At 51.9% G+C, this 25,430-nt stretch overlaps 5 protein-coding genes across 5 annotated transcripts; 2 read left to right on the forward strand and 3 right to left on the reverse strand.

Moving 5' to 3' along the window:
* Window positions 1-185: 185 nt before the first annotated feature.
* Window positions 186-6,301, reverse strand: POX_f07660 (uncharacterized protein; the record flags this gene model as incomplete). Its single annotated transcript, XM_050116455.1, has 5 exons — window positions 186-255; window positions 350-420; window positions 738-812; window positions 2,241-4,871; window positions 4,919-6,301. The coding sequence occupies 5 exons, from the start codon at window positions 6,299-6,301 to the stop codon at window positions 186-188; spliced, it is 4,230 nt and encodes a 1,409-aa protein (XP_049966594.1).
* Window positions 6,302-7,475: 1,174 nt separating this feature from the next.
* Window positions 7,476-10,935, forward strand: POX_f07661 (Hexokinase; the record flags this gene model as incomplete). Its single annotated transcript, XM_050116456.1, has 6 exons — window positions 7,476-7,649; window positions 7,751-9,086; window positions 9,701-9,819; window positions 9,890-10,706; window positions 10,778-10,854; window positions 10,909-10,935. 6 exons carry the CDS (start codon window positions 7,476-7,478, stop codon window positions 10,933-10,935), a joined length of 2,550 nt encoding a protein of 849 aa, XP_049966595.1.
* A 655-nt stretch (window positions 10,936-11,590) lies between these two features.
* POX_f07662 (COPII coat assembly protein sec16) lies at window positions 11,591-17,309 on the reverse strand (the record flags this gene model as incomplete). Its single annotated transcript, XM_050116457.1, has 2 exons — window positions 11,591-12,180; window positions 12,251-17,309. The coding sequence occupies 2 exons, from the start codon at window positions 17,307-17,309 to the stop codon at window positions 11,591-11,593; spliced, it is 5,649 nt and encodes a 1,882-aa protein (XP_049966596.1).
* Window positions 17,310-18,717: 1,408 nt separating this feature from the next.
* Window positions 18,718-22,573, forward strand: POX_f07663 (putative phospholipid-transporting ATPase NEO1; the record flags this gene model as incomplete). The annotated part of the gene is made up of 2 exons (XM_050116458.1): window positions 18,718-20,533; window positions 20,598-22,573. 2 exons carry the CDS (start codon window positions 18,718-18,720, stop codon window positions 22,571-22,573), a joined length of 3,792 nt encoding a protein of 1,263 aa, XP_049966597.1.
* Window positions 22,574-23,467: 894 nt separating this feature from the next.
* Window positions 23,468-25,205, reverse strand: POX_f07664 (uncharacterized protein; the record flags this gene model as incomplete). The annotated part of the gene is made up of 2 exons (XM_050116459.1): window positions 23,468-24,570; window positions 24,644-25,205. 2 exons carry the CDS (start codon window positions 25,203-25,205, stop codon window positions 23,468-23,470), a joined length of 1,665 nt encoding a protein of 554 aa, XP_049966598.1.
* Window positions 25,206-25,430: the final 225 nt, after the last annotated feature.

Genomic DNA, 25,430 nt, shown 5'->3' on the forward strand with positions numbered 1-25,430 from the left:
CGCACGTGAATCCAAAAGGCACCAATCAAAAACACAAACTCAGATTTCTATAAAGCCTTCCGCTTCAACGCAAAAGTCAAGCCTCTCTTTTCATCAGATCACATTCATTTCCAACATGGACCTAACCATGTATCACCCCAGCCTCCGGTCTTCTAGCCCAGCATGCCGACAGGAGTACTGCACACCTATGCGCTCACACCCGGGAAGCACTCGGCAAGACCTTTCTTGTGCTTGTTGGAGGCATGCTCCAGCAGGCTATAGAGACAGTGTTAGTTTGACCTGTCCGCCAAAAGATTGCCCATCCAGCCAGTCATCTCGTGACTTGGTGGGGAGGTAATCAAGTACGTACGCAGGAGCCTTGGTCGTCTGCAAAAATGTCTGCAGGCAGACCTTGCACTGGATGTTCATGGCTTTTTCGTTCTATAAGAAGCGCCGATTTCCCCCGGTAGAAACGGGAGATTGAGATTAGTTTTCATTCCATCAGATTTTTTGTTTGTTGGGGGGGCGGGGTTCTTTGTCATTTTCATTCTTTTTTTGTTTCCCCCCCCCCCAGCTTTGCAGTTCTTTTTCTGTCTCGGGCAAGTCGTCTTGCCTGTTCTGTTTTGGATAGGGATTTCCCTTCTCTCTTTTTCTTTCCCTTTCTCTGGCGAGACGAGATGAAAGGGGGGGGGGAAAAGAAGAAGAAACAGAGAGGAAGGGAAAGAAGGAACAAGAAGAAAAGGGACCATTCTACATACGGTCTTGATCTGCGACTTTGCAACCTTGCCCTTGTCAGCGGCATTGCGCTCGCGCTTCATATTAGCCTTGGCTCCCTATAAAACCATCAAATGATCAGTATCCCAACAATCACATCAATAGGCAGACAACCACCCGCAGCCCTCAAGAAGAGACAAGGCAGAAAAAAAGGAGGGGGGAAAGAGGAGAGAGCCAGCGACAAAAAAAACCCCCGAGGCAAGCGATCTGATGAATGCAGGACATAGACATTCAATTCTCGCCTGCAGTTCACAGGTTTTTTTTTTTTCCACCTTCTCTCAAATTGCTTTGCGCTCAACCCCTCTCTTTCCCCTCTTGTTCTTTCTTTCTCCGAGAGACATTGAATTTCTTACGTTGCCCATATTGATGGTGTCTGATGGTCAAATGGTGACTGGGAATGCTTGTGTTGTACTGAAGCGAAAATTTTCTCCACTTCTGCGATGCCCCCTCTCCCCTCTCTTAAAAAGAAAAAAAGTCGGCGCTTTCCATACAAAAAAAAAGCACCGCCGTCGGCCTGCGGAACGACGGCCACGTTGAGCCAGTGAGGAGCCGGTGGTTGCTGACTCATCCTGTCTTGTTTTAGTACCAACTTACCAAGTACGCAGTGGGTTTAGTACCAGTACCGATCTCTGGTTCTGGACAACCCGAGGCTCTTCTCTCCTGCTGGACGGAGTACCCACGCAGAACTGACACTATTGTGTTAGTACGAGGGGAAGGTGCGGGTACTTGTTATGTAGCTCCAGGGTATTTTTACCAGAGGAACAATTTCCTAGACAAAAGAGACATCAAGCACACTGTATAACTCCCAAGATTATTAATAGACGAGAAATGTGCTGAGGAAGTTGGTGACTCCAACCGGATGATCTCACGGTTGGCTCATGCAGGGATCAGAACGAGTGACATAAGACGGTGATCTAAAGCTACGACAAGACAAACCTACATGCCAATTAAGTAAGCCAGCGCTGGGTGACTGGAGGCTTCACCTTGGAGAAAATACAGTGAAATTTCAGTAGTGGCCCAGTGAAAAATGGACAGGTTTTGCAAAACTTAGGTAGCTATGAATGCTATGTAACCAATAGTGTGTCTCTGTGGGACAAAAAAAGATGCAAAGGCTCAAAATTTCAAGATGGGAAGAGAATCAAAAAGGCTAGAACCGTGCCATGTGTCGAAGAGCGCCCAAACCCCCGAAAGACCCCCACAATGCAAAAGGTATACAAAAACGTCCACTGCAACTCCCAACACCGTTGAAAAGGCAAGGGAAAAAAAACACACGCAAACAAAGTCAGACCAAAATTTTGTTTCGCCACGCTGATGCAACTGTGTGAACAATAAGCCAAGAAGATCACGACGCTGAAAACAAGACACGAGAAGTAAACAAGTAAACAATTGTAGGAAAGCAAAAGGGTTAGAATCTGGACAAAACGCAAGAAGACACCTTTCGAGAAGAAACGCACGGAGAATGTGCGGCAAAATGTCTTTCACCTCACGTTACCAAGACCCCGTAGAGAGACTTGTTTACTTGACCCGACGGATCGAATGTCGCTGACGCTGGAGACTTTGGGCAAAAGTCGTCGGGTGTGGCTCCCGGTGTGGTGATCGCGGCGATCACCCGAACGGACCTCGGCCGGCTTTTCCGAGGCAAAAATCGAGTTCAAGGCAAAAGTGGGAGGATGAGCGGAGCTGGACCGCCGCGTCTGCTGCAAGACATCCTCGACCCAAGCCTCCCCCTCGGGCTCATGGAAATATGCCGTGAGCGGGGCTTGGGGCCGGCAAGACCAAGAGGCGCCGACTGGGAGTCGTGGCCAACAGAACCCTGCACGAGGTTGGTGGAGGAATTGGTTGTTGTAGGAAAAGTTAGAGGACATGGAGACACGACGCTGGCGGGAGGGAAGGGCCTGCGGAGGGGAGATAAAGGAGCTAAGGTTTCCAGCGGTCACTGATCGAGGCGCAAAGGTCTCCGAGACATTCGAACCACGTCTTTTTCGAACGGTTAACGAAGATGCTGGACGCGCACTGATCACCGATGGAGGACGAGACGGAGTAGCTCGGCCGGAGGTGAGATAAGGAGACGTCGTCGCTGGAGTCATCGCAGCCGCGGGAGACGGATAGCTGGGTGATGTTTTGGAAGTCAAGCCTTGCACCTCCACGCGTGGGGTTTCGGAGACTTTGCGACGGCCATGGTGGGTGAGGTACTCGCGCAAGTATTCGCCGAGATCTGCCCAACCGCCACCCACACGTACCATGACGCGCTGCTTTTCTTCTCCAACGGTGCGCACGAAGAGCTTGGTAGGCGCGGTTTGACCACCGTGATGCAAATGATACAGCTTCACGCAGCTATCTTCCGGCTTATGAGCATGCGACAATCGTCTGCGAGCAGCTGGCATCAGCATCATGGAGGGCGCGGGCGTGGTGCTACGCACAGCAGCGCCGCGAGGTGATTCAGATTGGCATCGGCCTCGTGCTCTGCGGTCCATGTTTGACATGGACGTCTCAGGGTCATGACTAGCGTTGACGAGATGAATCCTGCCAGGTAAACCACTCAAGATGGAATCGATCTTTTCATCGAGGTGATCTCGAGGTCTGCATCTCATTGGAGACGAAGCACGAGAGCTTTCGTAAGCCACCTCGGCCTCGTCTTCCTCGACAAAGGGCAATTCCTGTCGCTTCATACCCAGACTTTCAAGACTCGGATGGGCTGTAAGCCGCTGACGAAGGCGAGCAGACTTGGGCTGATCCTGATGGAGCAGAGCCCGATGAGCAGTGTTCATGCCAAATACTTTCTTGGGGCGTTCGACGGTCTTTCTGGACCTTGTAGTGTCCTTGAGGTCCGACGCGGATCTTCCGCGCGCGAGTCTATGCACCCTACTAGCCCCATTAGATGCGACAGCCGGAGAAGGCTTAGCATGAGCCGTTACCGGGTCGGGCAGCTGATCCATTGCAGACTTCAGATGTTCCAAGTCTCTGGCCACGTCGGACTCGCTTTGATCGTGTTGATCAAAGTCGAAATCGTCGTTGATGAAACGCTCGAGAGGCAAGCTGACTGCCCGGGTCTGTGAAAAGCCCCGTGGAGTCGATTTTACGTTATCAAGGCGCAAGAGTTGATCTGCTTGCAGAATGTGCTTTTCTTGAGGAAGCCCGGGCTCCACATGAGGAAGAGTCTCTCGCGATAGGGTCATGAGAGGGACATCGCGTGAAGAGCCCGTTTGCGGCTCAGGAGCGTCGGGGCTTGAGAGCAGAGAGGAGTTATCAGAAAGCAAAGAGCCCGAAGAACCAGTCGATGATCTCCGATAAAGCTGCCGTGGTCTTGTTTCTTTTTTGAGGTCTAATTTGCCGGGACGGTGCTTGGCCAACTTAATAGGACTCTGCAACGGTTTGCGAAAGGTTGACTGTTCTTGTTTTGGTTGTTTGTCCGTCGAATTTTCCATCGTATCCACAGTGGTGGCAGACGCGGGTCGTGAATTTGAATGAGAGGCAGGCTCTGACTGTGGTTTGGGCTTCCATATGAGTGCGGAGAAGGAATGAGGGCTATCTGGCCCGGCCTCAGGATTTTTGGCGGGATGGGGGTTGGCAGTCGGCGCTGATGTACGGTCCACAGATACTAGACGTGCTCCGAATTCCCAGAGTTCAGCAGGCTTCGAGCTGTTCGGTGAACTGAGGGTCGTCTTCGGCGTTTGTCGGGGAGACAACGACAAAAGATCCACAGAGAATGATTTATCTGTATTGGGAAGTCCACCATGACCTATTCTGTCGGTCGAGAGATGGTCTTGGACAAGTCCCCCTGCCGGGTGATGCATAGCAAGTTTACGAGACCCAGTGTTGGCTTCAACACTATCTGACATCGGCGCGACTTGAACAAAGGGATCACAATCCATCAGCCTCTCGTCTTTCGGCGAGACCACCGCCTTCATTCGCTCTGAAGGGAGTCGAGCCTCTTCACTAAAGAAAGCACAAGGAGTGCTTTCATTGACACCAATTTCTGGTGTCCTTGGTGCTTGCGTGTCAAATGGCAAGCTGCTGTCCATTGGTTGCATTTCATCGCGGTGCGTTTGAGATGGGCGGTGATGGTCTTGCAGACTCTCGTTGACCGGGTTTTGGGGGAGAAAAAGTCTTGTCCCTGACTGCAAGGCGATGAGCTTTCTGGGGCCGGAAGGGAAGGAGTGGTCACAGGTGCATCAGGCACTGAGACCAGCAGCTGCGCCATCTCACTCTGAACCAGGGACATGCCGCGATTTTCGGAATCTTGAAATTGATGATCTTCATCAATCTTTGATTCACGAGAATGAGACTTGAGTTCTGCAATCTCTATCGATTCCCCGATCGGGGACAGTACTTTCGACCCGGCTTCATTTGTTGGCGGTTGTTTTGTTGTCTCTTCGACGACCGTAATTCTCAGTGACGGCGATCTCTCGTTTTCGCGTTCATCCTGCGCATTAAGCTCGGCTGTCTTCTGTCCTTCCCTCATGCAAAGCCACTTGGTGCGGAGCCTGTATCTCTCAGCCTCAACTGACCAAGAAGCGAAATCCAACTCAATGTTCTCCAAATCGTCGATCCAACTTTCTGGCAAAGAGTCTTGTCGCCCCTCTAATGAATCCAAAGCTCGATCCATTCGTCGGCCTACGGCCACAACGGCAGATTCGATCTTGCCATGTTCGGCAAGCAAATGCGAGTCGGTCTGCCTCGCCTCACTGTCTTCCAGGGCATCGGTTGTACGGAGCGCTTCCAGCGAGCGATCTAATGCGTGCCGCGTGGCCTTCAACTCCCGCAAAAGGCCTGGTACTTGGCGAAGAACGAGTAGGCGGACATCCCAGGTAGTCAAGAGACTGGTCAGTCGTGACAGCAGAGGCAAAGCACGCAGAATCGTCGCGGTGACCACGGCGGTAAAGTCACTCAATTGCACGTAGCTGAGTGGTGGAGGCACGGACCCCGAGCTGGTCGAGGAGGACGGGCGGGAGCGGGATGGAATGTGGGCATTGAGGACGTGCTCCTTTAATTCCTCGACGTTGAGATTTTCCATTCCATCACGTATTTCATCAATTCTCCTTTCGTATTCTCCCACCAGCGTGGCTGGCAAACTGCCATAGAACTCGACCTTGGAGCCGCTTTGGTCCTGAGGCCCATCAAGGGGCAGGTTCTGGTTTGACTCGGCGACATCTGCTTCCACTGACGTTTCAGCTGGTGGCATGAATCCAGCTCCAAGTTTGGCATCGTCAAGTGCGGGCCACGTCCATGATCGGACCTCTTTGTACCAGACATTGAGATTCTGCGCGGCAATGGCTGCGCGGATGCCAACAGCACGTTCCGCGGGTGAGACTTGAGAGATGCTCTGGGAGAGCACATTGTGAGAGAAATTGCCGTTGGATGGCACGGCTTCGGTGGAGGTGAGAGCGAGGAGGGTTGATTCGGGCGAAAGATTGCTGAGCAATGGGTCGATCTTCTGGTACGATGAGGGGGCACTTCGATCGGGCGATGTTGACCGAGAGTTCTCGCGCGAGTGGACCGGTGACAGTCGTATTGACGGGCGGAACGAGGCGGTTCGAGTGGTTGCCATTGCGAAAGACCGATCAAGTTTACAGATCTGGATCGGTCTTCACAGGGATGAGCTTCGGTATTCCACGGAGAACTCGAATGGGAGGCTGAATGACGGAGCGTCGGGAGATGGTGGCGGGTGAGCAGAGAGGGCAATTTCGATCCTGCATACTGAGACAAGAGTTGCAATGGGGAGGTGGGCGCGAAGAAGCTCTTTCTGGCCGTTGGGAGCTCGTTGACGGCCTGCTTGTGGCCCAATACAGCGGGCCAACGTAGAAGAGAAGAGGTTGGCGGTCAGAAAGTCGACTGGTTGGCGGGACGAGGGAGGTCGACGTCAGTATATGTACGGAACGGCGATGGAAATGAGAGAATGTGAAATCACATACATGCAGAAGCGCTTGGGGGAACCACCGGCGTCCAGCAGATTAGATTTGAGATGACAAGATCGTGGGAAGACCAGCTTTCCGATAGTGCTCTTTGTTTTTGCTTTTGCCCTATCTTGGAATTTCTTTTTTTGTGGGAGGGCAGAGCGACAATCAATCATGAGGGCGAGGACGATAGGAGAGTTTCTTTGGACATTTGGAAGTTGGGTGGAGTCAAAAGGGGTGGACGCCGTGACGGAGAAGTGGAGCATCCAAACGCGTTTCCGCCGATCCGCCCGGCGCTTTGAATGCCTTTGGCCCTCTTTGGTCCCGTTCGGCGCGATCCTGGTAGCTGGGATTATCAAGTCGATATTGGGGTTGCTAGATCATACTCAGACCCTAAATCAAAAAATTATTGAGTTCGAAGGGATCACAGTCCTATGATTCAAATCAAGGATTTGAAATCGTGGGGACGAAACAAGTAGTCATGTCAATAATTGGAATTTCACGATTTCTCTATCAGATGTTCAACGCAAGGGTTGGGCCCGGGGCACTATAGAGCGAGAGGGGGAGGGCACTGCATGGCAATGAAGAACAATACCCGGACCGAAAGAGCGACGAGGACCTGGCGTCCATACCGAATGAGCCTGTCAGGCCCTCTGATCCGTTCAATGGTTCGTATCACTAGGCAATCATGATGCGGTCATGCTGGCGTCCAAGGGGGCAAATAGCCACATCTGAAGCCTACTTGACCATGAGCGCGCCCTGGAGGAAATCCCCGAAAGTTGACAATCAAGTCAAGCTCGTCTCTGTGGCCGTTCAGATCAGACAAGCATGTCGTTTCTCCGCTATCGGACTGATATTCTGACGGGGATTCCAGAGGATCGCATCCAGTTCCTCAAGCAATATGAGGACTGGTTCACAATCGAGGCTCCAAAACTGAGGCAGATTACCGACCATTTTGTAAAGGAACTCGAAAAGGGACTTTCAGAGGAGGGTGGAAACATTGTAAGTGACCGCTCGAGCCCCCTCCTCCTCAAGCCCTGAGCCCAGCGAGGGAAAAGGAAAGGATCGGCTAATCGAGTCTCTCTCATCATCCTTTTGGATAGCCGATGAATTTGACTTGGGTCACCGATTATCCGACTGGCTGCGAACATGGACGAGTGCTGACCGTGGATATGGGGGGCACTAACTTGCGAGTGTGTGAGATTCAACTCGCACTCAATCAAAGAAACTTTGAGCAAACCCAAAAGAAGTTCAAGTTGCCCGGTGACGTGAAGACCGGCACCGGAGAGCAGCTCTGGGATTTCATTGCGGATCGGTTAGAATCCTTTATTGACGACCGGCAGATCCAATGCTCGGACACAAACAAGCTGCCACTGGCCTTTACTTTTTCCTTTCCTGTCCAACAAAAGGATATCAAGAGTGGCGTGCTTCAGCGGTGGACCAAAAACTTCAACGTCGCCGGGGTAGAAGGACACGACGTGGTTCCACAGCTCGCGGCGGCATTTGAGAGAAAAGTAAGTATCCACCCAGCACAGAAGCCTTCACGCCTTGACAGCTCCCAAGGAGGTCCTGGCGAGGATTCGGACCAGAAGAGGACTCCTCACTCATTCATCCAGCAACTTCCGGTCCGAATCGAAGCATTGATCAACGACACAGTGGGCACCCTCCTGGCCTCGCGCTACTGCGATCCGCATATCAAGGTGGGCTCAATCTGCAGCACGGGCTGCAATGCTGCGTACATGGAAGACTGTTCCAACATCCCCAAAATGCAAAGTTGCCGGTCAGCAGGGAGCACAAAGGTCATCATCAATACCGAATATGGTGCATTTGATAATGATCGGAAGGTCTTACCCCTGACACCCTTTGACCGGCAGATTGACCAAGACTCGGCACGACCAAGCACACAGATTTATGAGAAAATGGTTGCTGGACTCTACATCGGGGAAGTGTTACGCCTTGTGCTGTTGACCTTGCACTATGAAGGTCGGATTCTTCGAGGGCAGGATACCAGCCGGCTGGAGAAAAAGCATTCTGTCGAGGCGACATTCTTGTCTATTGCAGAAACCGATGTCTCCCCAGATCTGACGGACTTGCGTGAAAAATTCGAAAAGAAGTATGGGCTGTCGCCCACCTTGGAAGATCTCAAAATATGTCGATATCTGAGCAGCCTCATTGGCAAACGAGCCGCTCGTCTTTTCGCGTGCGGGATCGCTGCTGTGTGCAAGAAGACCGACTTCCACGATTGTCACGTTGGGGTGGATGGTGCGGTGTTTAAAAAGTACTGTGGCTTCAAGTCACGGGCATCGCAAGCTCTCCGTGAGATATTTGACTGGCCAGCGAATGAGCGTGACTGGATCACTTTGATTCCGTCCGAAAGTGGCTCGGCCGTGGGAGCAGCACTGGCTGCCACGATGGCCCGGGGGTGCGACATTGGAGAAAGTTCGTCCAGGCTCGCTTGTATTGTCTAGATGGTCCCTCCGGATCTATAGCTAGGAATGACAGTCAGGTTGATTGCGAGAGCCAAGGTCGAAAAGATGAGGGTGAATGATCACATGCTTGTTTTGGAAAAATGAGTTTTAGGAACAAGAATGGACGAATGAGGAAATGCGAAAGAGATGATCAATTATGATTGAAGACAGGCCCCGTAACAGACAATCTTCGAAGCACTATGACATAAAGTTACCGTTGACTTGATCAAGTGTAGAAAACTACTTCTTATTTACTACGCACTTATTGGTACTAATCGGATTACTATTGGAGAATGTAGCACTGGGTACTTAGCACAGGTACCCAACTCCTCCCCTGCCGGTGCGATAAGATAAGCTTTTCTCCGCATCGAATGGATGTCCGCAACGACGGAATCAGTCACAAAGTCACGCTACTACAGTAGTCAAGCATCGCCTATCGCCTGTCCTCTTTGCTCCGACACATCCAGTCCCAATAAACAACATGCGGTTTCGTACGCAACTAAAAAATACAAGGACATTTTCTAGTAGGAACCATTCCAATTGTACAAATGTTACGCGATCATGATGTTTCTGACAAACATTAAGAGTTGACTGCCTCGTTAACGTCCTTGGGCAAAGTGTGCTGGATGCGACTCGAGTACGATGTGGTCCGATTCACCGTGATTCCCGATCAGGGAACCCAAGTTTGGGCGCAAATTCCCGTGGTAAGTACCAGACGAATGCAGATTCTCGCAGGGTCGAGCAAGATGGTTTTGGTCACTCACGTGAAACAAGGACACCATCTTCGAGGAATCGTCCTATCAACTGGAATCTAATTCAGATGCCATCAACATTGAGATCAACATCAGTCTACTCAATCGTGCCTTACGGTCAACGATGGGAGCCTCATCATCTCAACTGCGATTAACCAAAAAGGACCGTATGCCCCTGCTGGCTCTCACGGTTCTCACTACCGAATGGAGCGAGGGGAACATGGCTTTGGCCACGGGCGAAGCCGCAGAGCAGAGCCACGCCGGACGTCCGGCTGGAACGAGCGATGTCGTGGGTGATCGACGCGCGCGAGAGCGCGAAACGTGGATCACGCAAGAAATCCCTATCAAGATCCTCCACGAGGAGGTGGTGGAAAGCTTGCATGAGCCTCACTGCCCCGATCCAGATGTATACATCATTTTGCCAAATTTGATGCAGCTGAAGAGTATCTCCGATCGATTCACCAGACTCGCTTCAGCGGATAGCAAAGGTCGCCAACAGGGCATCGTGGTTGCTGCCGATCCAGCGACCTCAACCGCTGGGACCACGACGCTCTCCACAAACACCGCGCCAAAACTGGAGCTGTCAGCCAACATGCACGGTAAATTACGCTTAGCGATTGCGAATGATGAGCTTCGCATCGCGAGTGTCTGGTCCGGGCTGGTGAATCCTCCCTTGGACCCTGCACACATCTCCCAAGATCGGGCCTCGCAGCTGCCAAGTGAGCGAATGCGCGAGGCGGGAGATGATGACGAGGCCGGATGGGCGAAAGTCAGGATTGATGGGAAGGATTGGGGTCGCGTGCTCAGTGTGGGGCGATTGAGTCCCAAAGTCGTTGCTTGTGAGCCGGCACAATACCACATGCCCAGATCACAGATGTGATCGCCAGGAAGCGAAGCTAACGTCTTTCAGGCTTCATTAATGACACGGCGCTTGTTCTATACGTCTATCTCCCGGGCACATGGAACGGCGAAGAATCTTGTCTGACTGTAAGCCTCTCACATTGTGAATGATGTGTTCCGAAAGGCTGATGTTGGATTTAGTACTACATCAACTCTTTTACAGCATGAGTGCAGATCCGCAAACACCGTTCCAGACACTATTCTTGTCCCCGCTCCTCGGCGCGGAGTTGAGATGCGTTGACCACTTAATTCTTGGGGGTTGAATCTTCGTATTCATTATTAAGACAGTCGCAGGGCATAAGGCCCTGGCAGAAACGTGTTTCTCCTCGTAAAGCTTGGTAGCAGTGACACGCAAAGTCAGCACACTGAAAAACAGGCTTCTGAGAGAGAGAAATGGCACAGATTTGGATATGATACACACGATGCAAGAGCAAACATCTTCCATTTCTCCCATCCAAGTCAGCAAAAATAACACGCCTCATATTTCAGGCACCTTCTCAGATGAACGCGCCGAGTCTTGCGAGGCGAGGACGCTATAAATTAGGAGAGGAACCCAGTCAACGATTTATTGCACGAGAAAACGGATGCAGAATGTTGAAAGCACAGAATCTGGCAAATGAGAAAGTCTATCGCCGAGCTTCTTAGTGGGAATCTCAGGGGGGTTCGATGTTTGGGGACGGGGCATTCCCATCACGCAAAAAGAGACATTAAAGGCATAATCACACAAAAGAGAGGACAAATGAAAAGATAAATTGCCAGATAAGCCAAATGATATACGGCCTGGACAATCCCGGGCTGTTTTCCGAATGGAGTCCCGCCCATATCATGGCGCCATCACGTCAACATAGCGGCCTTTCTTCTTGTTTTTCGCAGCATTTCCCTTACGCGCAACGGGGGCACCAAGGAGATCATCGATAGAATTAGCGTTGGTCAAAGAAGAAGCGGGCCGCGGAGGAAGGCCAGCGGCGCTACCAGGTGGCGTAGGCGCCGCTGCACCAGTTGAGACGGAACGAGGCATATTCCCAGGAGGCGGTGGTACGCCGAGCGCAGACGATGAAAAGCTGGACAGTGGGGGTGCACCTGAAACATTGCTGCTGGCAGCGGACTGGGGTCGGCTACCAGGACCGGACATAGGAGGTACACCTGGAGGAGGGGGTACACTACTGGAGCTAGCAGCTCGGCTCGGTGGAGCAGAGCTTCGTGGAGGAGGCGGCGTGGCACGAGCAGCGGAGGCAGAGCCAGGATCTTTCTTGTTGACCCATTTCTTCAAATCTTTGTCGTAGTAGAATGAGCTCTCCTCCCCAAGCTTGGCCCTGATTGGACCGCCACCAGTATGATCGGCTTCTTTCTTTGCACCCCCAAACCAGCCGCCAAACCATCCCTTCTTCGCGGACTGCTGCGCATCTTTTTTGGCTACAGTGAAATATGTGAGTCAAAGTCCGAATGGTCCCTTGGCAACAACTTCGCTTGGACGAGCACTTACCGTCTTCTTCAGCAGCTTTTCGGAATGCCTCATCTGCCTTTCGATCATTTTCAGCCTTTTGCATAGCCGCGGCCCTCGCAGCGAGGTCGTCGTCGTCATCATCATCCATAAATGACTTCTTCTTCTTCCGAACATCTGGTCTGGTATTCTCTTCGGACGGCTCTTCTGTCACCTCGGTGGTAGAGTCGAAGTCGGGGGCGGCATATGAAGGGGGAGCATATGCATTACCTGGCGGAGGCATGTATGACGATTCTTCAGACTGCAAAGCAGCCTGAGGCTCCTGGTAGTAGGGAGAATCTGACATCGCAGTCGCATGAGACTCGATTCGCTGCTCATCGGACTGACCAGCAGGCTGGTAAGAGATCCCGTTTGAAAGGGAAGCGGTTTGGGTGGACGGTGTCGGGTCTGCATGGGGCTGGAAGGTCACATCCTCCTCAACTGGGGCGAGAGGCATGTATGATGTCTGCGGAGGGGTGGACAAATAGCCCGGATTTGTTCCAGGAGAACCATACATGGGTGCGTAACTCTCGACCGGAGTAGCAGGGTACTCTTGTGAGGCTCGGCGTTGAGTGAATGGAGCACCACCAAAGGAGGGAGATCTTTGTGAGTCGAGCGAAGACCGCCCTCGAAACTGTTCGGGTGACGCGTTGGGGGCATACTGGCTTGGCATGTATTTAGAAGGGCCGGCAGCAGGAGTAGGTACAGGTTGAGTAGCTCCTCCGCCAGGATATGATCCATAAAGATCAGAGACTGAAGGCGATCGACTGACAGTGGGTGTTCCTGCAATATTGGCAAATGGACCGTGGTCCCCCGCCTCGCCAGCTTTACCCAGGCCCGTTGACGCCGCATCAGCATCGTCACCAGCAACGAAGCTGTTAAAGCGAGCCCACATGGACCCGGAGACCTTTTCCATGCTCGGTTTTGAGATCCAGGAACCACTATCAGTCGTGGTCTGGCGAAGACGGGCAGAAAGCTCGTCAACCTCTGAGAATAGATGTTGGTGATGATAAGGCGAGGGGCGGGTCGTTGACTTCAACGATGAAGCAACCCCATCACAGTAGGCCTGAGCCTCAGTTTTGCGGCCTCTGTCTGCAAGTTGCCTTGCGTGTACGAGCTTGAAGGCCAAAAGATGAGGTAGTGTGGCTGCGGTGGAGTTTCCCAAGACGGCAGTAGCAAATTCATATACCTCAGTCAACAGAATAGCATCTTCATCTAGTAGTGAGCTTGATTGACGCTGGTGATCTGATCCGAGAAGAACAATGTTCGCTTGCAGATCGTCAGCACCGCCGAAGACCGCGCTGCGAGAGAACAAGAAACAAATGTGCGCGGCCTCCACGCGGCCGTAGGAAGTCAGCAAACGACCTAGTGCAAGTAATGCAGATTGGTCATCAGAGCTGCGATTTCCAAGCACCATGGCAACAGTGTCTTTCCAGCTATCCAGGCCATCGAGAGCATTCTTTGTGGCACCTTGCCGGTCATTGATACTAATAAGCTGATGTCCTGCTCGCGCGGATGGAGGAACTAGCTCGTCCACACTTTCCTCGACATTTCCGGCGAAAATCTCGTAAAGGGCAGCGAGAGATTCCGTGTTGCCAGCTGTGGATTTGATTTCACGCCTAACAAATTCTTGGACTGCCTGTTTCCAGATTGATCGATCCATGGTCGACGCAAGGATCAGTGCATGTCCCCACATACGGCGGTCGACCGCCGCCCAGACAGCCTTTTCTCTTTCGCCGACGAGCAACAAGGCGCGAAGCTCTCTCATCCACTCAGGATCAGCTGCCACATCTGGTTTGGATGGAGCGCCAAAGGTCGCAAACGTTGCAGCAGGTCCAAAATCGCTTGCCGAAGGATTTTCTGCTTCGAGACTGGGAGGATTTGGTACGAAAATCTGACGAAGCGAGTTTTTCGATTCAATCGAAGCCTCGAAGTTTCCGTCGTTCTCCACCAGAAGTCTGACGACCTTCCAGAGCAAGATCTTCTCTTCGGCCCGCTTCGTCACATCGGCGTGAGAGCCCTCATACACCTCGGAAACTTCATTCTCAAACGCCGCAATTTTGCTCGAGAGCCAAGCAATGACATCCTTCTTCTTGGACTTGGACTTCAATGGCCCCGGGTGCTGGACTACAGTCTCTGAGAACGGAATGACTTCGTTGGCTTTCGACAGTCTCGGTTCTCCTGGCGTAGGCTTGATCATCGGGCTGATCTGCCCGACTGAGTACCGAGGAATGTGTTTAGGGAAGCAGGATACCACTGCACCACCAAACCCGAACTTGAAAATTGGCGCACCTCTCCATCTTTCAAGAGGATCGGTCTCTTGGCCGTCGGTTGGAGCAATAAACTCCAGGTGCTGGGTGTACCCTCTGGCAGAAGATTGAATCGCTGTTGGCAACGATCCGTAAGGATTCGTCGCCTTCGTGGGCGATGCCGAACCATGCACCGATGCGGGGCGCGGCACCGGTGCGAGCTGAGGAAGGGTTCCGCGAGGGCTTATCAATTGTTGACCCGGCGAGGAGGTTTGGGATCGACGAGGGGGAGGAGCAGACGGTTGCTCAACCACTTGTTGTGATGAAGGCAGCATCACAGTCGCCTGGTCGTGCTCGTTTGTTTTGACCGGTGCTAGCCGTTGCGCGAATTCGTTGACATACTCTGGAGGTGCATATCGATTTTGAGACGGGTGGATCTGCCGATTCGTGTTTTGAACACTCGAACCTTCCAAGCCACCGTTCTCATCCGGCGATTGGGGAGCGTATGATGACCCTTGGTCAACGCTACCACGCTGTGCACGAGGCGGAGATAGGTCGACCGACGGCTGCAACGATGGCGGCTGTAGCGGATAAGGATTCTCAGCACCGGGTTGGTACGTAGACTTTTCATGGTGTGCAAGTGGGCTCGAAGTCCGTGGCTGGAAGGGCAAATTGTTGACGTGGCCCGGAACCGCCAAAGGCTGAGAAGCATATCGACTACGGCCAGCCGGGCCTGAGGTTGACGGGGCGGGAGAATATCTTGAAATCGATTGAGCCCTTGCTGGTGGTTGCAGGGCTGGTGGCTGCGGAGAGTATCGAGATGCAGCAGGCGGGCCAGCTGGTGCGCTCGAACCCAACAAGGATGGCGTTGTATATGGATCCTCGCGATGTGGCAGCTGAAGGGAAGGCTGCAGGTGAGAATCAACCTGGGATGTGGCGAGCGGTGCGTACGAATTTTGTGGCGGTGGAGGGGTGCCGACAGACTCAGAAGCCTGGGCAGTGCCTGGCATGGGCGAGTAGCGGCCAGAAGTGGATGCAGGTCGAGACCTCGGAACTGGCAAAGGCAACTCTTCGTAGAAGTTCTTCTGGACTGGCGGTGCTGCAGGTGGTAGGGTGCCAGTGGCAGCAGAAATTCCAACTTGCGGTACGCTCATCGGTGGAGGCACAAGCACAGGCGCTGACTTTTGAGTGGTCAATGTCCGTCTTGGTCTGGCTAGGTCTTCTGGTAAGTCATAGGGTGATCTGTAACCCTCCTTAGGCCGCTCTGCAAAGCTCTCTCCTCGTGGAAGCACAGGGTTAGCAGGCGGCTGGGAAAGCATTGACGGCGGTGCCAAATTCAATGCTGAGGATGCCCCTGGCAAAGATAACCTGCCCACTAGATCCGCCGTCGTGGGTTGGTGAGGTGTATATTTGCCCGAGGCCAGCCCAAACTGATTGGCACCTCCAGAAGTCCCGGAAAATCCGGGGGCACTCGGAGTGCCAACGTTGGCATTATAGATGTTCCCACTCTGTGGGGTATATTGTTGCTGTGAGGAGCTAGCCTGTGGTCCAGCCGAAGCGAGCGAGGTTGGATCATTATCAAGTAGCATATCGTCGTCGTCTAGATCCAAAGCCGCTTCCCACCTAGCAACCAGTTCATCTTCTCCAGTATCGCTCAGTTCTGCCTCCCAGCGTGCGGCGAGATCGTCCTCCGAGGGCTCTACAGTACTCTCGTTCTGCTCGGCGACTTTAGACGAGGACGCAGCTTTCAAAGCATCTTCAAATAGAGCAGCAGCCTCTGAGTCACTTTGCGGTGATTCGATCAAAAGTCCGGCCGACTCCATCACTTGCGAAGTGGACTTGCGAGATATTTCAAAAGGGGGAGCATCACTTGCCTCATCTTTTTGAGGTGAGCTGAAGAAGTCGTCTGCATTTTCATCGTCCTGGGCAAATAGGTCCGCCCCTCCTTGAAAGGCTGCGTCCTCGGGTGCGGAAGGTGCTTTGTCGTCTTCTTCTAACAGCGGAAGGCCCTCCTCAAATCGGGACTCTGACTCTGGCGGGGCAAAAATGGGCTTAGTTTGAGTCTTTAGTTGGTTGAAAAAATCGTCCCCATCTGAATCGACCTCATTCCGCTCCTCCATATTCCACGGATCGGCTTGTGAGGTAAACTCGCCGGTAGTTGGATCGTGTTTGCTTGGCTGCTCTCTTGGCTCATACTGGGAGCCGATCTGCGATTGTGATAGTTGCATTTGCGAATCCCACTGGGCGCCCGGGTGTTCCATCTCATTATTCGCATTTTCCTCCGTGATTTCCGGGTCCTCCGAGCCAGAGGTTTGGAGCCTTGGTTTGTCCGAATCATTGTCGGCAACTGTTGGAGACTGCAATCCAAGGGCATCGGATGAGAGAGGGACAGCTTCTTCGTTCAGGATAGTGGACGCCGGGATTGAAGAAGAGTCAGGCTCTCCAGAAAATTTCTCTGTTTGCAGGTTCGTCGCTGTGTCATCAATGTCCTCCGCCGCTGCGCCGTTTGCTTCTTGAGCATTCGCGAAACTGGCACCTTGGTCAATCACGTTGGTTTCCGCTGCGGTGACGATCGCTTCTTCAGCTGAGGCCTGTTCGAGTTCCCGTGTGCTTTCAGTGGATGTTGTAAGGGCTTCATCGTATTCGGATGGTGGCACGGCCGAGGCATGGTGTGAGTGGAAACCTGCACTGTTTAGGGGTTCCAACGATGCATTTTGATCAGGACCCGCCGTATGGCCGGAATGATCGCCTTCTGGCCGACAGGCAGGATTCCATGAGCTCAAGTCACCTGAAGGTGCTGTCTGCTGCGCCATCGTGCGCAAACAGCCTTTGTTCGTGACTGTAGCCTGAGGAGTTTCGTTGCGGATGTCGCAGCAATTGACACGTTTCCAGTGTCCTTCGGGGATCAACAACCCCAACTCCGCGAGATCTCAGTCAGAGTTATGCTGTAAGACCCATGTACAGCACGCACCAGGCGGATCTCCAAGCCACTGTTCTGGAAGGAAAAAATCGAATAACCGAAATTGCTAGGAAGAGCTCGAAAGTTGAAACGCGATGATCCTTCCAACCGTCTGGCAGTTATTACGCCTAAGCCCCAATTGCGATAGACTGCCCTCGATTCCGACGCTCGGGTGCGACTGGTCGAGAGACCTCCGCCCGACGGGGGCTGAGTCAGCCAGACTCTCCCGCCCGCCCGCCGCGTCCGTCGGCCGATCCGTCCGTAGTCCGTATCAAGTCCATCCCAGTGTCGTCCGTCAGAATTGTCTACCTACGAGAAGAGATCTTGGAAGTTGTGAGACTACAGTCTATTTTTACGGCGGGACATGTCATTGAATGCTCAAATATAGGGGCACAGCATATTTATTACCACCTTGGAAGTACTCCCTCGTGATTTCATCATCTGAGGTACTCGGCTGGCTCCTGTAGTCTTTTTAATATCGGAAAACCAGTCTACTACGTACTACCTAAGGTACTGCCCGGTCACAGTGAAACTGCGGATAGACTGAAGACTGGATGGCACCTACTGTACATAACTCGGATATCAATATCAGTAGGATTACAAGATTTAAATGTACAATGTCTGGAGGAAAGCCAATCCGCACCCTTAACATCATCATCTAAGAGCTTGCAGTACATACTCCTCCACTTGATATTAAATTTCTACAGAACTGTAGCTCCAAATGCGAAATCTCCCTAGTACTACTACTACATACTGTAGTTATGCGCGGCTGATGAATCTGGGGCCGCGAACGGTACCACCGATGCATGTCGACGTCAATTCAAAGGCCAGCCGCTATTGGATGAACCACATCCATGGTCTTGCCTCGGGCGTAATTGTTTGATCTGCAGTTACGTTGAGTCAACCCGCAGTCCCGCCGGTCCGTTACATATACAGTCAGGTGACCGTGACCGCGTGGGTAGCACGGGCTGTTCGTCAGGCAGTCACCTCGTCTTCTAGCCATTCGAACAGCATCCTACCGTGGACCCGTGGCCTCTTTTGAACCAATTTGCGGTCGCGCACACCTGATTGATTTGAGTTCATCCATCCCGCCTCTTGAGAGCGCCTTCTTTGCTCCCTATCGCGATGCTCCGGGGCAGCTCCGATGCTTCTGGATTCAACTTCTGAGAAATGACCCTGCCAGGTGCCTGCAGAGCTAGATCACTTCTAGTTGGTTGACGATTCATTTATTTTACTCACTGGATAACGCCCAAGAAAGCAAAATGTCTTCCTCCCACGATTATATTCACTCACTCCAAAGGTCAGAGGATCCCGATGATCTTTCTGGCTCCGATGACGATGACCTCGAGCTGGGGGAACTCGATCCTCACACAGCCCAACCTCGCCCCTCTCCCACTTCCAAGGACTACTCAACCCGTTCGCGCGATTATGGACCAGGGATCGCTTTAAGGAACTTGCGCGTGAGCGTGGGCAATCGTTGGAAACGCAACATCTCTCGGCAGCATATGGATTCAGACGACACCGACGCCCTGTTGGAGGACCAAGGGGGCGATGGAGTTCGAAGGTCCCACGGTAGCTCTAGAAACCTGACAGACGACGATGCGCCATTACTTGATCCGCGAGACTCCCCCCGAATGTCTCGAGACGATCATTCATCGAAAAAGGGCTACCGATTCCGCCTCCCGAGCCTGGGTGCCTCCAGTTTCCTACAAAGCGCAACCAACACATCCCGACAGCAGCGAGCAGATCAAGAAGACAGGCCTCCGCGCGAGGTTCTTGTTGGCCAGTATCAGCTCGCTAAGTACCCAGCCAATGTAGTCTCGAACGCCAAATACACCGCTTGGAGCTTCCTACCGCGCACATTATACAACGAGTTCTCGTTCTTCTTCAACATCTACTTCTTATTTGTTGCTCTTTCACAAGTGATACCGGTTCTTCGTATCGGCTACATGTCCTCGTATATCGCCCCGCTAGCATTTGTTGTATCGATATCTCTCGGGAAGGAGGCACTCGACGATCTTGGTCGGCGACGGCGAGATGCCGAAGCAAATTCCGAGGGCTTTACAGTTCTTTCCCTGGACAAATCGAGCGCTGTCGAAATAACGAAAAAGTCTCGAGATTTGAGAGTCGGGGATGTGCTCAAGGTTCGCAAGAATCAGCGACTGCCGGCCGACGTTGTCATCTTGAAAAGTATCTCGAATGATCCCGACTCGAATGATCCAACCCAACGACCCTCGAACGGCGGTACCATCGGAGTATCGGACGTCATTTCCAAATCGTCGAACGATGGACATGAGCAAGGCGTCCCAGGAAGATCTGAGACTCCCGTCCTGGACAGCGATGCCACTGACACGTTCATTCGAACTGATCAGTTAGATGGTGAAACAGATTGGAAGCTTCGATTGCCATCTGCACTATCCCAGCCTCTTTCTTTGAAAGATTTGTCACGACTCAAGATTACTGCAAGTTCTCCTGACAAGCGTGTCAACGAATTTGTTGGTACCATTCAATTAGGCCCCCCGTCTGGCTTCTACGACGCGCATGTGGATAATTCAAGGCATTCCGGCGAAGATCACGACAACTCACATGGCGTGGGTCAGCAATCTAACTCGGCGCCGCTGACTATCGACAACACAGCGTGGGCCAATACCGTTCTCGCTTCAAATACCGTGACCTACGCTGCCATTATCTATACAGGCTCTCAGACACGAGCTGCTCTCTCTACTTCGGCCTCTCGGTCCAAGGTCGGCTTGCTGGAATATGAGATTAATAACTTGACCAAAATCTTGTGTGTATTGACTTTTGCATTGTCACTCATTCTCGTTGCACTGGAAGGCTTTGAGCCTACAAACGACAAGAAGTGGTATGTCGCAATCATGATTTACTTGATCCTCTTTTCCACCATCATTCCCATGAGTCTGCGCGTGAACCTGGACATGGCCAAGTCGGTCTATGGCCGTTTTATCCAACGTGACAAGGATATTCCAGACACTCTGGTGCGAACAAGCACAATTCCGGAAGATTTAGGTAGGATTGAGTACCTTCTTTCCGACAAAACTGGAACTCTAACTCAAAATGGTATGTAAAATTTCTCATTCAGTCTTCACTGCCATAGAAGCGGTTTTTCTCATCATGTCAACAGAGATGGAGTTGAAGAAAATCCACGTTGGGACTGTATCATACGCAAACGACTCGATGGATGAGGTTGCAACATTCGTACGCCACAGTTTCGCGGGAGATACACTGACTACCCCGTCCACTCCGTTTGGCACACACGCTGGACAAGCCAATGCTCCACGCACAAGAAGAGAAATAGGGTCGCGAGTGAAGGATCTTGTCTTCGCCTTGGCACTTTGCCATAATGTTACGCCAACTGGAGAGGAAGAGGAGTCTGGACGCAAAGTCACCAATTATCAAGCATCCTCACCCGACGAAATCGCGATCGTCCGGTACACAGAAGAGGTTGGATTAAAGCTGTCGCATCGTGATCGTCAAACCATTGTTCTGGAATCAACGGACTCTAAACGGGCCGTGGTTCGCGCCAGAGTTCTCGACATCTTTCCATTCACCTCTGAGAGCAAGCGCATGGGTGTGATTGTTCAATTTGACCAGAACGGGCATCTTTTTGAATCAGACGAAGAAGTAGAGCCCGAAATCTGGTTTTACCAAAAAGGTGCGGACACGGTCATGACCTCTATCGTGGCAGCAAATGACTGGCTTGATGAAGAGACCGCAAACATGGCTCGTGAAGGTCTTCGTACTTTGGTTGTGGGTCGTAAGCGCTTGTCTCTCCAGCAATATCGGGAATTTTCTGGCAAATTCAAACAGGCCTCCTTGTCACTCCAGGCAAGAGACGTCGGTATGGCGAAGGTCATGAGCGAATATTTGGAACGAGACTTGGAGTTGCTTGGTGTGACTGGCGTGGAGGACCGACTGCAACGCGATGTCAAGTCGTCTTTAGAATTGATGCGCAATGCTGGCATCAAAATTTGGATGTTGACAGGAGACAAAGTGGAGACTGCTCGTTGCGTCGCCATTTCGGCCAAACTAGTTTCCCGTGGGCAGTACATCCACACAGTATCAAAGGTGACGGACAAGTCAACTGCTCAAGAAGCCCTGGACTTCCTGCGGAACAAGACCGACTGCTGCCTCCTTATTGATGGCGAGTCGCTCAATCTGATGCTCGGAGAATTCCGGTCTGCGTTCATTGCCGTTGCAGTACTTCTGCCGGCGGTGATTGCTTGTCGGTGCTCCCCGACTCAGAAAGCTGAAGTTGCAAACTTGATTCGTCAGCACACCAAGAAGCGTGTCTGTTGCATCGGAGATGGTGGAAACGATGTCTCAATGATTCAGGCTGCGGATGTTGGAATCGGTATTGTGGGAAAGGAAGGGCGTCAAGCTTCGCTCGCTGCCGACTTCAGTATCACGCATTTTCACCATCTGACAAAACTACTCGTTTGGCATGGTCGGAATTCGTACAAGCGCTCTGCCAAACTTGCTCAATTTATCATGCACCGTGGCTTGATTATTGCTGTATGCCAAACCATGTTCAGCATCGCAGGGCATTTCGATCCCAAGGGCCTCTTCATCAATTGGTTGATGATTGGATACGCTACAGTCTATACCAATGCGCCCGTCTTCTCGCTCGTGTTTGACAAGGACGTCGACGAGCGTCTTGCAAATCTGTACCCGGAACTTTATAAAGAGCTAAAGAGCGGCAAGAGCCTGAGCTACCGCTCGTTTTTCACCTGGGTCCTGATATCTATTTACCAAGGCGCTGTCATTCAAGGACTGTCGCAAATCCTGCTTCAAACAATCACAGGACCGCGTCTTATCAGTGTTTCCTTCACGGCTCTTGTTCTCAATGAATTGGGCATGGTCGCAATCTCCATAACAACATGGCATCCGGTTATGATCTTTTGTCTTTTCGGCACCCTTTTGATCTACGCTGGAAGCATTCCCTTCCTCGGTGACTATTTCGACCTCCGCTACGTCATCACTCTTGACTGGCTCTGGCGTGTTTTTGCAGTACTAGCTGTCTCCCTCATTCCCATCTGGGCTGGCAAGCTGATCAAGCATTCTTGGAAGCCCCCTAGCTATCGCAAAGTGCGTGGCTGATCCCGAGACTCATACCAAAATTCATCGATCATTAAGCAGAACACCACTGGCCGGGAATGATCTTCTGCAACCGTTTCTGAACTTTGAATTTCGCCCTGCGAACCATGTATCTTCCACGCTGTACCCTTTCATGTGGCGCTTATTCGGCCTTGTGAGATTCGCCTTGTATATAGTATCATGGGCCTCTTTTTTTTGGATGGTCTAAGGGCTGCTTGCATTTAGCGGTCCAGGGGACGAACGAAAAGTGGTGTCCGGTCACATTCAATCGAGGGATACATCAATTTCAAAATCACCTCTAGATTCTCCATTAGACTGCGGGCGGTCTTTGAAATTGTGCAATTCTCTAGTGGCGCTGCCCTCCCCCATCAAGATGATTAGCAGTGGAGTTGTGTTACTTGTCAGCCGGTTTGTATAGACGTCGGTGTAGATTAGTACGTAAGTAAGTGTATGTGTGATATCAAAGTAATTCATAGCCTAGTTACTCTAGTGCCGTACAAATAACCCGCTTTCAAGACATGGTTAATGGATGTATGCTTAAATACTACTATTGAACCGCACCGAATTAGAGAGCCCGGGATCCTACCATGTTCGACAAATTCCTTGTGTGACCGGGGTCCAGGGCATGGTGGAAATCTATTCGGTCCAAAAAAGTATCATAGGGACTGGTGCTCTAGGTGACGACGGGAGTGAAGCAAGACCATAATGTTGTTTCTTCAATGTTCTTCATTTATCATATTTGTATCATCACTAAATAATATGCTCATCCAGGAACATGGATGTATCCCTCTTTTGTCAACCAAAAGCACGGTACTATTAGAGAAAAAAAAAAGAAATCATGTCATGAAATTATTTCGTCTCAGTCATCGAGACTTTGAGACACCTTCTTCTCATCCCTCATTTGACGTAAGGCTCTGGGGAGAAGACCTTGCGGATGCGGAAGTGCGCGAGGTCCTTGATAATCTCAGAAGTTTGCTTGAGATTCTGCTTGACAATGACGGAAGTGGGCTTTGAGAAGAGCTCATCGATCTCCTCCAGCGACTTGTTCTTGGTCTCTGGCATGAAAATGACCTGGTAGAACCAGCCGAGTACGGCAATGCCTCCGTAGAAGCCGAGGGTCAGACCAATGCGGGTCATCGCCTCCATCATGCGGGAGAAGTTGTAGGTGACGATGAAGGACATCAGGAACAGGTTGGCATCGGCAGTGGTCATACCATACGAACGGAGGTAGGTTGGGAAGACCTCCGAGGGAATGACCCAGGTCAAGCAAGCGTAGGAACCGAAGAAGCCCATGTACAAGATGATACCGGTCAAGTAGACACCCTCCGCGGCAGCGGGGTACTTGTTGTAATCGATGGTGTAGCCAGCTCCAACCAGGACCAATCCAACAAAGAAGCCGGGCAGCATAACGTTAGCCCAGTAGCGGCGACCGAAGCGTTCCATGTACAGACAGGCGGGGATGGTGCCGATCAAGAGAGCGCCACCGCCGACAAGGGACATGAACACGGACTTTTTGTCGTCGAAACCAATGTTCTTCATCAGGGTAGACATGTAGTACATGATGGCGTTCACACCTGTCAGTTGACCCAGGACAATCATGATGTTGGCGTAGACGATGGCACGTCGAGCACGAGGATCGGTGAAGAAGTCCATCCAGGGGTATTTCTTGGTCTTGCTCTGCTCCTCAGCCTCAGCACTCACGGCTTGACGCATACCGAGGAACTCCTCCTTGGATTCAAAGTCGTTGAACCCACGGATCTTCTTCCACACAGCATAAGCTTCAAGCTCCTTCTCCTTATGCATCAGGTATCGAGGACTCTCGGGCATGAACAGCATGCCCACGAGCAGGATGGTGGAAAAGACTAGGGAGGAGCCCAGAATGTAGCGCCAGTTACCCGGCACAGAGACGAACATGGCGGCGACAGCGTAGCCGAGAACTTCACCCAGCGCAATATTGAGCTGGTAAAGGGAGACGAGGTTACCACGAACGCGACGAGGCACTATAGTCGATATGTTAGTACAGTGTCGGCATTTTACGACCCAGGAGAGGGGAAAAAAAAACTGATGGCTTACCAGACTCAGCGACGTAGACGGGGACGGTACCACCCTCGAGACCAACACCCATACCAAGGATGAAACGACCTGAGAATATCATACCAAAGTTGATAGCACCAGCCTCGAGACCAGCACCGATGGTATAGAGGATGCAAGAAACAATGATGGCCATGCGACGGCCGAGATACTCATTGGCAGGAGACAGAATAAGAGCACCAGCAACGGCACCAAGGGGCATACCGGCGTTTACAAGACTGTTCAATGAGTCGTTCAAGTGCAGATCTCTGGGAAGATAGAGATTGGCTCCACTGATCAAGGACTGATCCAGCCCTGAGAGCAGACCACCCATGGAGGCAAAGGCAACCAGGAGGTAAGTCCACATGCTGGGATTGTTGAAGTTGAGCTCGAATCGCGACTTGCGCAGATTCGGCAATTGTTCCTCAAACAGGGCCAATTCGGCGTCCATCGCCGCCTCGGTCATGCGGTTCTCGGATTTTGCCTCATGCACATCATCGATCTCGAAGGCGCCGGCCTCCTTGTGGGAGTCAAAAGGCATCTCGGCGTCCTTCGGCTCCGACATAGTGACAGATAGAAGTAGAGACTTCTTGGAACGTGTGTGAAACAGACAGTAGAGAAGAACTTAGAGAAATAGAGTGGATTCCAGAGTCCTGAACACAACAGTGAAGTCGTTCAAGAGTCAGAACAGGTCGGTCTCACTCCAGAGATTGGGGGTGTGAGACACTCAGAAGGAACCAAATGGAAAAGATGGAGAGACCTGGGGTAAAAATCCGAGTTTGGGGGGGGG

This window comes from Penicillium oxalicum, chromosome VI, assembly GCF_001723175.1.
Source record: "Penicillium oxalicum strain HP7-1 chromosome VI, whole genome shotgun sequence".
In the NCBI taxonomy this organism is placed as follows: domain Eukaryota; kingdom Fungi; phylum Ascomycota; class Eurotiomycetes; order Eurotiales; family Aspergillaceae; genus Penicillium; species Penicillium oxalicum.